General features: G+C 36.6%; 1 protein-coding gene across 1 annotated transcript; it reads right to left on the reverse strand.

Annotated features, from left to right (window-relative positions):
- Positions 1-1,594: 1,594 nt before the first annotated feature.
- On the reverse strand, positions 1,595-3,609 carry LOC110377296 (uncharacterized). Its single transcript, XM_049850375.2, has 5 exons — positions 3,553-3,609; positions 3,078-3,165; positions 2,739-2,876; positions 2,243-2,419; positions 1,595-2,013 (listed from the first exon to the last, which is right to left on the reverse strand). The coding sequence occupies exons 1-5, from the start codon at positions 3,597-3,599 to the stop codon at positions 1,840-1,842; spliced, it is 624 nt and encodes a 207-aa protein (XP_049706332.2). The 5' UTR covers positions 3,600-3,609; the 3' UTR covers positions 1,595-1,839.
- Positions 3,610-10,887: the final 7,278 nt, after the last annotated feature.

Raw genomic sequence — 10,887 nt, forward strand, 5'->3', positions numbered from 1 at the left:
TACTTATAGGTAAACTAATACATATGAAAAATAAAAAACAATACATAAATAATGAAACAAAATAATAACTATAAACTAATATATAAAAAAAGAACACAATTTACCCCCTTACTTATAAAATCTCTAATCACCTTCTAAGCAAGACTTTAACTAATCACTACTTAGTTAGTAGTTAGTTAAGACATGCTTAAGCAACGTTTATAAGTAAGATTTTTTTCTTAAACAGCCCTTAAGTATTACTTATATTTAAATCACGTTTATAAGTAAGGGTGTTGAAAATACAACTCAATCTCAATTGTATTTATATACTTTGTATCGAAATATGCAAATTAATTACAATAGAAGGACCTGATTATTACTGTGTATTACCGTTACTTACATCATTTTGATAAAACATTGCAACAATGTTTGAGCTGAATGATGGTTTATATTAATTAAATAGATAATTACTTTGGGAATACAATGCACATAGCAGTATGTTGTATTAACAGAGCGCCGTCCCGGGAATTGCTGACACATTGCGCTTTTCAAGTTTCAAACTATTTTAGCTAAATTGTGTTTTAGCATTGTAAACTTTATCAATATAAATATATATATATAAAACTTACACCTGGAATTACGAAGGATTAACATACATTTTCGTAGGTTTACTTGGACGAAGTTTACTCCGTGGGTATAGTATGTATACCCATAGTTCGTCAATAATATTAAAATGTGAATGTTTTTTTAGATTTCGATATTTCGATATTTGTTCCCACGATAACATTACCCAGTAGGGCCAAGGCCTGCCGGGGCTGCGGGATTGTTCGAAAGAGTTATTGCGGCCTGGTACATAAAAGGTCTACGACGGAACACGACGGTTTTCAGTCAGTAAGAGTCTGACACTCCCTCACCGCTGCTAACCCACAGCGAGAGGGGTCATTTGATGAGCTGAACGGGTTTTGATGAAACTTAATACTATATTTTTTTTGTCAGCGGCATCCTGTCCAAACTGATTCACACACTCGGTTCACACACTAAATTCTATTTAAATGTAATATTATTTAAACACAAATACAATTGCCACTATAACCCGACCCTAAACACAAACTGGTGTGATTATTCGAAATAACCGACAATGGCAAATGGAAAAAGGTACGGAATAGCAATCTATTTCGTCTTATTGCTTGTTTTGTACGTACTTAGGACGGCCGTGTGGATACGTGCTTTTTAAATATACATTGTCAGGACACTCTGTGACGAAGTTTCTAGGTGTTTACTTGAAGAAATGTTTGTTGATTTCAGTTGAAAAAGCTTCGGTTTAAATTGATTTGATAATCCTTACTAATAATATAAATGCAAAACTGGTACTCTTGCAAAAATGTAACTGTTTGTCTCTCTGTTACACTTTCACGTCTAAACCACTGTACTGATTTTAATAAAATTTGGTATAGAGTTGATCTAGAGAAAGAACATAGGATAGTTTTCATCCCGGACTTTTGAAGAGTTTTCTTGGAAACGCGATATAACCGAACTCGAAGCGGGCGTAGCCGCGGGCGGAAGCTAGTTAATAATATGTTTTGGTTGACGAATGAACGTGGATGGACAAGAGGAAGGGGATAACCAAAGAACCCATCGGTGGCTTATGTTAAAGATATGGTGGACAAAAGAAGGTGGGTAAAGGGTGAAATTAAATCGGTACGGAACCCTTCGTGCGCGAGTCCGATTCGCACTTGGCTGGTTTTATTTTTGTTTAAAGAATATTTTCAACTGTAAACTTTATTGTCACAGCATCAAGTTACATTTTTCTCGTCGCCTAAAAAATCAACTTAATGCAGCTCTCTATGAAAAATATTTTATCTACTCTTCATCATCTCGTTCTTCTTTTTCACCTAGAAAGCCCTTCTTCCGCAAAAATCTTATAGGAAAGTCAATAAGGCATATCAATAGTAGGTATCCTCCGAACATATAGTCGTCCTCAGCTAATTCAATTGCATCCTCATCGAGTAAAATATGCAATTCAGCGACAGTGACCTGAAAAAAAAAAACATCAAAAGTGCACATTTCAAATACAATATTGTTTTTTACTTAGCTTATATTCTTCTCCGATAAATGAGCTATTTCACCACGGATTTTTCAAATCGGAAAAGATTTTCATGGACTCACACAAATTATTTTAATTTTTGTTTATGCGCTTGTTTATATCATTACGTTATGTTAGTTTATGTTAGGACCATTATAAAATTTCTAAACTCTTAAATACCGGCAGTAAAATCACGATGAGTATAGTCGTCCACGTGAAATCATTAGGATCCAATCTTTCATCTATAGGAAAAAAGAATTCGCTAAGCAATCTGGGTAAACCTAAATATATTGGATAGTAAATGGCTAGACCAGGAACCACCACAATTGCGTACATCCAATAACTCGTGTAGTCAAACTGAAAAAAAAAGAGATATTACAATATTTTAAAAGATTATCCTACCTACTATGGGATTTAAAGAACTTTCGGAGTTAAGCAAGGGGATAAAAAATTACTTTAAGGTACATAATATTGTTATCGACTGATAAGATCACGCCTCGCTAACATAGAATCAGATTGCTTCATTTGTAAACAGGTCAAATTACGGCAGTGTGAGAGTTAACAAGTAGGGAGATCCCCCATATTTTGAAAGATTAAAAAAAATCAATCGATGAAGTATAAAAAAAATGCATATTCCACTACCAGACGAAAGCCACCTTAAAATATTTCAACATACCGCTGTGCAACCCACTCCAATACAAATAATATCCACAAAGAACATAGTCGCACTTGCAGTTAAAAATATTTTTGAACTAGTGATATAACCATATATCATGTGGAAAAATGCACCGGAAAAAATAACAAACGCGAACAGCTGAAAGAAAATATGAATGTATGATGAATTAATAAGGAAGATACGAAATTCAGGAAGTACAGTTCGCGCCAAATATCTTTGCTGCTCTGAAGATGGCCATTAGATGCTCTTGAAAATAATGTGCGGGATCTAATAAAGGCTTACACTAGTCATTTTGTTCCTATACACATATTATTGTAACCTTGTAATATGAGTATTTACCGTGCCGAAAATTCCCACTGAACTTCTGAAACCTATGCGCATGTTCTCAAGACAAATCATACACATCGATAGAATCACGATAACCAATCTGTAACAAAATAAAGGAATAATATTAGCGCCACGATCGATTGTCGCCGTATATCTATACTAATATTATAAAGCTGAAGAGTTTGTTTGTTTGAACGCGCTAATCTCAGGAACTACTGGTCCGATTTGAAAATTTCTTCCAGTGTTAGATAGCCCATTTATCGAGGAAGGCTATAGGCTACTTTTTATCCCGGTACGGGAAGTAGTTCCCACGGGATGCGGGTGAAACCGCTGGCAGAAGCTAGTACATATATAGAAGTACATACATAACATAACTTAAGCATTTTGTGACACAGGCACACTCTTTATTCCTTCACACTCATAGCCCGATTTGTGAACAGTTTTTTAGCGATCAAATAGTTATTACCAAATTAATGTGACTACTTACAATGAAAGTCCCACTACAAAGTGGGCAAGGTGCAGCATATACCACATAATACCATGATCAGTACTGAAAAAATTACAAAGATTAGTAAGTTTTACGAAAGCGGTTTAGCTTGGGAATAAATTAGGCAGGTACCTACTCGCAACCCACATATAATATGATTCCTAAAGTTATAAATAAATGCATCAGGAGCAACATCGCAAACATTGTTTTCACGGTGTAATTGCGCGACTCTGGTTCATATATCATTTGGACTTTGTTTTCGGGCATATTTTCGCTTCCCATGAACTGTACCACCACTGCATTTTCTGAATAAACATTAGGTTTTTTCCTACCGGCCTTTCCATGTTTATTATCTACTAAATTAATTTCCTTACATTCAGGTAATTTGCTTGGCAGATTCAGTTTGCCATTGCTGTCTGGATCGATCACAGCAGTAAATTCTGATCTTAGATATGTGCCCACATCAATTTTATACTTATTGTTATATGTATTACTTTCTGCGATATACAAATTAATGTCTTCATTCTTCTGTGTCTTTGCAAGCTCTTTAGAATTGGTACCATCTTCAAATACCAAAGTATTGTCTGTTTTAAGATTTCTACTTTCACAAACATTTTCACAATCTTTTGTATTATCATAAGTTACATCACCAATGTACGTTTCCTGACTCATTTTAAAGTTCGCTAGAATATTTTTATATTCAATTCCAATTCACGGTGAAGTAAATATCTTACATGCGTCTTAAGTAGTATTTGTATTCTCTTTGGCAAATATAATTACATGACATTCAGAATTAAAATTCGGTTTGACATATTTTGCACTCTTTGGTTTTACATTATATCCTCTTTTTGCGCATGTAAGCATCGGTTTCATATCAGTTTACATTTAATTTGTCGTAGCCTTTTCATTGAATTTACTTAATGTATTTGTAAAATGATATAATGAACTGCCTCGATGATCAAGTAGTCGCAAACACGACTGCTGTGCACGAAGTCTCGAGTTCGATTCCCGGGTCGGGCCGAAATCGCTTTGTGGATTTTAGAAACTTTCACGAAGCAGCCCAGAATCTGGAAGTTTGTGATTGATATACCCGTGCATCGGAGAGCACGTAAATGTCGGTCTTGCGCCTGATCTCTCTTCGGCCGTGTCGGATTGCCGTCCCATCGGGTTATGAGAGTGAAGGAATAGTGAGTGCACCTGTGTCTGCGTAAATGCTTATGCGCTATAATGTATATCATGAGAACAGCCGCCATAGCCGATAATCGGCTAGAAGGACATCATCATCAGTGACATTTGAATATTAAATAACAGATTTTAGCTACAAATATAAACATTGACTTACCTCTTAAAACTACAAGAAATGTCATTTCAGTCTTTGAAGAAGTAAGTCCTTTTCGAGGATATTACGGTGCTACTGAGTGTTGTCGGTACAATTGAGCTGTTTGTCAAGGGGAGCGCTTATTCTGTCTCAGTTAGGAATACTGCGGGTGCACCTCGCATCTGTCTATTGCAATCACAGTTACAGAGATCAATTTGTGTATAGAGGATGATGTGGAGTCGGTTTTTATATTGATGATCTTGCAGTGTTATTGGTTAATATCAAAAAAAATTCTGTTGTTTTTTAACAGACATGACAATGAATGTAGGTAGTTAAAAATTATATATAATAAATAATTATTTTTGTTATATAAAATAATGTAAGAAACACAGTCATGGTACATTTTATTTGTCATGCTCGGCAACCCAAATAGACACCATAATTTTTCCAAGCTTAGGTACCTTTTATGGACACAGCCAGTTTCGTAAAAAAGGCACGCTTCTGCTATTTCGGGTAGGTTACGGTACAAACAAAAATATCCTCTTCATTAGATAGACTATATCTTATCTGTATAGCCAAAATTAAAAACTTTAATACCAAACCAGTCTCCACAGGTCTCCTATTCTATTTGTCCGTGCAGGTTGCACGCGAGTAAATCTTCGTTTTGTCGTCGGCGGCCGCCGGGTCCGCCATCCGTTTGTCACGTGTAGCCGCCTTTATTTTTACCAATGCTCGACTCAGCTAGATTTATTGGCAGCCACTTAAAGTCACCTTAAATATGTGGTCTGCTGATTTGTGGATAGACGGAGGATTCTGTTTTATTAATGGCTTTTAGAGTTTGATTATGGTTTAAGTTGTAAGTCTGTATTAGGGAATGATTTTGGTAATTCTTTAGCTTGATAATCGGGGGATACCCATATTTATGTATAATGGAAATTTGTACTTTTACTTTTTGTGGGACTTTCTGGTTACTACCAGTAACGATTGCCAAATGGTCGTCAGGACACCGTACTAACCTCCGTACCGTACACACCGTACACACCGTATCATGGTTTTTATAACGTGCCTTATAAAAACCATGGATGTACTTACCGTGATCATCCATCGTCGGACCGACCGAGCCAAGCATTGCTCAATCCTACGATTGATTGCTCCGAGCAGCTGTTACTTAGCTCCAAGCTTCGAAACCAAAATTGTACAAGGGCCAATTCTACTAAGCCAATGATGTCAAAATAGAATATAAATTGAATCGCAATAGCAGTTTTAACCTTAGCGGGCACTCTGCTACTAAATTAAGGCCAATCGAATTCCAGGGACATTCGATTGATTTGCGATTGATCTGCTATTTGGTTTATACGGTTGTTTGCTCAACAATAAAATTGCAATCTTAAATAATTTGCAGACAATATGATTAATTATTGAATCACAGAAACGGATAAAAACGTTTATTTAAAAGAAAAAAAATAGCGGAATGCCACGCTTCAATCGTAATTGAGTTGGGATTGGATCTCAATCGGATGTGAATCGTATGTCGCTTAAGTAAAATTAGTAGAATCGCGCCCCAGGTCTTTCCTAAACAGTCTTCTATCAAAATGATTTAGGTATTCCAGAGAGAAACAGCTGGCCGTTTGGTGGTGCATTCCAAACAGTTTAGTTGGTTTGGAACAAGTGATCATGGGCAATGGATCGTAGCCATCCCTGCTGTTTGTGAGTCGGACTGATGCGATGGCCCGTGTGTGAGGTGCATTACAATTTGTTACGTACCGTTATCAAAAGTGTCTGTAAATCCTTTAGAAGAGTTTTAATTCGGTACACTAGGGCTGTTTTTGATGGTCCAACAGTAGTCCGCCATCATGTTGGCATTCCGATGAATGACCCTGGAACCGCTCTTCTATAGTCCGAGTCCGAATATCTTGATCTCGCGATTACACCCAAGCTCAATTTGTAACCAACAGATACATCTTAAGATGCTTTTGCTGCCTCATGATAAACTTTTTCTTCGAAATGTCTACATTAATAATTATTCTTCAAAAAGAAATATATGGACTAGTAACTTAAGATTCATCCAAGGTTTGTTTGGTTGAATATCAGGAACTCATCTGATAAAACATGTCTGTAGAGCGCATTTATTTATTTATGAAAGCTTCTTTTATCTTTCAGCTCTTTAATAGATAAGGTGTGATATAAAGAAGTGTGTAAAGAACTATAAGTATAAGGTGCTTTAATATTACCTGCCAGGACTTGAATGGAGGGTGGTATTGCGTTTATAGATTACAATAGTAAAGATAAACAATTGATTATTTGTCATATTTTTTTTCATACAAAAAAAATACGTATAAAATTGACTTAATTTATTGTTTAATACCATCCAGTAGAGTTGCGCGTTGCCACTCTTGCAGAACAGATAGAAAGAGATAGCAGTTGTTTTCATTGACGTAGCAACACTACGCGCGTAATTTGTGAACCACGTTATGCAGAGTAGAGCCAATGTTAATTTAACTTGTTTACTGTCTCTTTAATTGACTGTTCCGGGGAACGAAATTTCTTCACTATTGTAATCTGTAAACGCAATACTACCCCCCATTCAAGTCCTGGCAGGTAATATTAAAGCACCTTATATAATGTTATGCTGTCCCTACAAAGAGCCAACATTAGTATCGTGCAAGGCACGCCCCTGCGATTGCATAAGGCGCAAATTCATTAAACGTTACAAACTCTTCGGCGAGACACAGCCTAATCAATTCAGTAGACTGATTCAGTATAAATAAATCTACTTGAATATAAATAAATCTGCTGTAATATGCTCATACATATGCGCATACTATGCTATTTAATATTATCTGCCTAACCTTTTCCTAACCATGTTGGTATCGGCTTTTAGTTAGGAATGCAGCTGATTACAATGTTTTACATAGAGCTCTGGCCTATCATACTTCCTCAACCTACTCTTGGCCTCTATATAAGACTGGTCGTCAAACTTTCTGGCTTTTGGATACCCGTAACTACTGCAAAGAATATTGGCATTATGGTTAAAACAAAAGTCGTGGTGGCCTAGTGGGTAAAGGACCAACCTCAAGTATGAGGGCGCGGGGTCGATCCCAGGTCAGGCAAGTACCAATGCAACTTTTCTAAGTTTGTATGTACTTTCTAAGTATATCTTAGACACCATTGACTGTGTTTCGGATGGCACGTTAAACTGTAGGTCCCGGCTGTCAGTGAACATCCTTGGCAGTCGTTACGGGTAGTCAGAAGCCAGAAAGTCTGACACCAGTCTAACCAAGGGGTATCGGGTTGCCCGGGTTACTGGGTTGAGGAGGTCAGATAGGCAGTCGCTTCTTGTAAAGCACTGGTACTCAGCTGAATCCGGTTAGACTGGAAGCCGACCCCAACGTGATTGGGAAAAGGCTCGGAGGATGATGGAGGATGGATGGTTAAAACACGGAGAAACTCGTCAGGTAAAGATGTTTTTCTCTACTCTCACTACTTACTCTTATTACGTATTATTTTTTTTAAGCAAGAGAAGTGACGAATATATTTTTTAGGGTTCCGTACCAAAAGGGTAAAACGGGACCCTATTGTTTTCGCTCCTCTGTCCGTCCGTCCATGAACCATGATAGTTAGCGAGTTGACATTTTCACAGATGATGTATTTCTGTTGCCGCTGTAACAACAAATACTGAAAACTAGAATAAAATAAATATTTTGGGGGGTTCCCATACAACAAACGTGATTTTTTTGCTCTGACTCGCACTTTGCCGGTTTTTTAATACTTGTATTTGAATGATTAGTTTATTCCTATTGTTCAACTGCTCTATTTTAATCTGTGTCACAAATAGCTGGGGAATTGAGGCCGGAGTACGGACAACGAACGGCGAACTAATAAAGGGCCAAGTGCTCACTCAGCTACATTTGATTTATATTCCGAGTTATATCTGTGAACAGCCTTAAGTAGAACCTAATGTATGTAGTGAGAAGTATTATCGTTGAGCTCCCAACTGTTAATAATATGGAGATAGATATTATTATGATTTGTGCGGTGAGAAACTTTTGCTGTTTTACTGGTGTCTTTGTTTTAATTAATTCTGTGTAGTGAAATGAAAGTTGCGTCCAAATAATTTGATTCTTCATTGAATAAAACCTTCTCTAGAGATAAAAGCACTGCTTATTGAACTAGCTCAAAGAAAATATACATAGACCGTCTTACCACAAAAACTTTTAAACGTCAGTTTATGCCTTGTCTAAAAAAATGTCAAATTATGACGTTGACATATGGTTCATTTTGCAGCCAAAATTTTATTAGACAAGTGTAAAACAGGGTTTAAAGTTTTTGTAGTAAGGCCCTAAATGTCTTCATTAATACAAGTTTTCTCATAGATACACATAAACTCACCACACATACAAGGTAGGTTTTGGTTGTTAAGAGTCTGACACTGCCTCACGCATCCACATTGAAAGTAAAAAAAAAAGTACTTAATCCTGATTCACATTGATTATGTAATACTTTTTGTTGGGCGTTACATAACCTAAAATTATAACGTCTTTGTGTGAACCAAACAGAAATGTAGGCCAAACAGTTTGTGCCTCAATAGCAGTAATAGGATTGTCTTTAACGGTCGCCCAAGGAGTTTAGGGCTCGTCCCTTTCAATTTACTACTTAATACTGTTTACGCTCAAATTCCCTATTATTATTTCAATTACAATTTCTATTGCGTTAGTTTAGTTTAATATCTTTGAAATTAGAAAATTGGATTCATTGTAAAACTGTTTCATTCTCACGAAAGCCACACTTGTGTCTTAATACGTTTATATTGTGTTTGTATGCATAAGCCGCTGACTCTTACTATGGCAATGTGCATTGATAAATTACGCATACAAAACAATACCTATAGCAAAAGATATATTTTTGAAAAGGCTACTTAGGAAATTATCGATTGCTACTTAAACGTATGGTTTAATACATACAACCATAAAAAGAATAGACATGAAAATCATTAAAATACATTCTTAGTACCTATAGAATTTCCAACACAAAGAAATCCAAAATACTTTAAGAGAACTATGGCTTAAGGATGCCGTTCGGATTGTAGCAATTTCCCCCGAGGACGCACAACTTTTCTGAAAATATAATCCTCTTGAAAGTAATACTCTAACCGAAGGTTTTTCATTTCACTGCAGTCATTCTTGACCTTTTTTCCGCAAACTATAATTTACGAATCGCAGTATCAATATTGAAAAGGCCTTCGTGGATTTTGGGACAGATTTCGAATAATCGCACATAAATTAATACTGATTTTGTAAATTATTTTTTGATCCCTCATCTGCTTATTCATTTCACCACTATGTTATGGTTGGCTTTCAGTCCAATCGGATGCAGTTGAGTATCAGTTTTTTATACCTCAATAGAGCAACTTCACCAACTAAACTTAAGTATTCCAATGACAGTATAGGTTTAGGGTTGGACCACGGACAAAATGCAATGGTCGGCAGGGAGACTCCGGAACGCTGAAGCGCTCGATAGCATTCTAACTCTAACGCATCCTTTCACCAGTTCACAGCATGCGTTCGCAGCGGCAGCATACTGCAGCACGTGATAGCACAGGCGGAACAAATGCGAGTCCGTGCTGCCAGTTGTGGTCCAATCCTTAAGACGCCTAATCGCATTGCACAACGCCACAACTTAATAAGGACCAGATTCCGTAAACATTAATAGAAGTTGTTCGATAAATTTCTCTCGAACACCCAGCCTCTAAGATGGAATATGGGTATTCGTGAAAAAATATGAAAAATGATAGCGTACTTGATAATAGTGACAAAAGACTGTTAGTTGAGTGGGTCTTGTAAATGGATTGGTTTACCTCTCTAATGGATATAATAAAAGGTGTACATATAGATATAGATAAAGAACAATTATGTGGTAAGGTTACGCAGTACTAGGAAGAAGTTACCTCGGGCCGCGGGCAAACCCACCAAAAATAGCAAGCGCAGTAAAAAAAGATAAAAAACTTCGCCACATTCTCG

Source organism: Helicoverpa armigera, chromosome 24 (assembly GCF_030705265.1).
Source record: "Helicoverpa armigera isolate CAAS_96S chromosome 24, ASM3070526v1, whole genome shotgun sequence".
NCBI lineage: Eukaryota > Metazoa > Arthropoda > Insecta > Lepidoptera > Noctuidae > Helicoverpa > Helicoverpa armigera.

What these genes read in the sequence shown, in the direction of transcription:
- LOC110377296 (XM_049850375.2), bottom strand. Translation starts at nt 3,599, where the DNA reads ATGTGGTATATGCTGCACCTTGCCCACTTTGTAGTGGGACTTTCATT. An exon ending in TTGGAGTGGGTTGCACAGCG is followed by an intron (nt 2,420 to 2,738) that starts GTATGTTGAAAT and finishes TTTTTTTTTCAG; the next exon opens with TTTGACTACACGAGTTATTG. An exon ending in TCATCGTGATTTTACTGCCG is followed by an intron (nt 2,014 to 2,242) that starts GTATTTAAGAGT and finishes TTTTTTTTTCAG; the next exon opens with GTCACTGTCGCTGAATTGCA.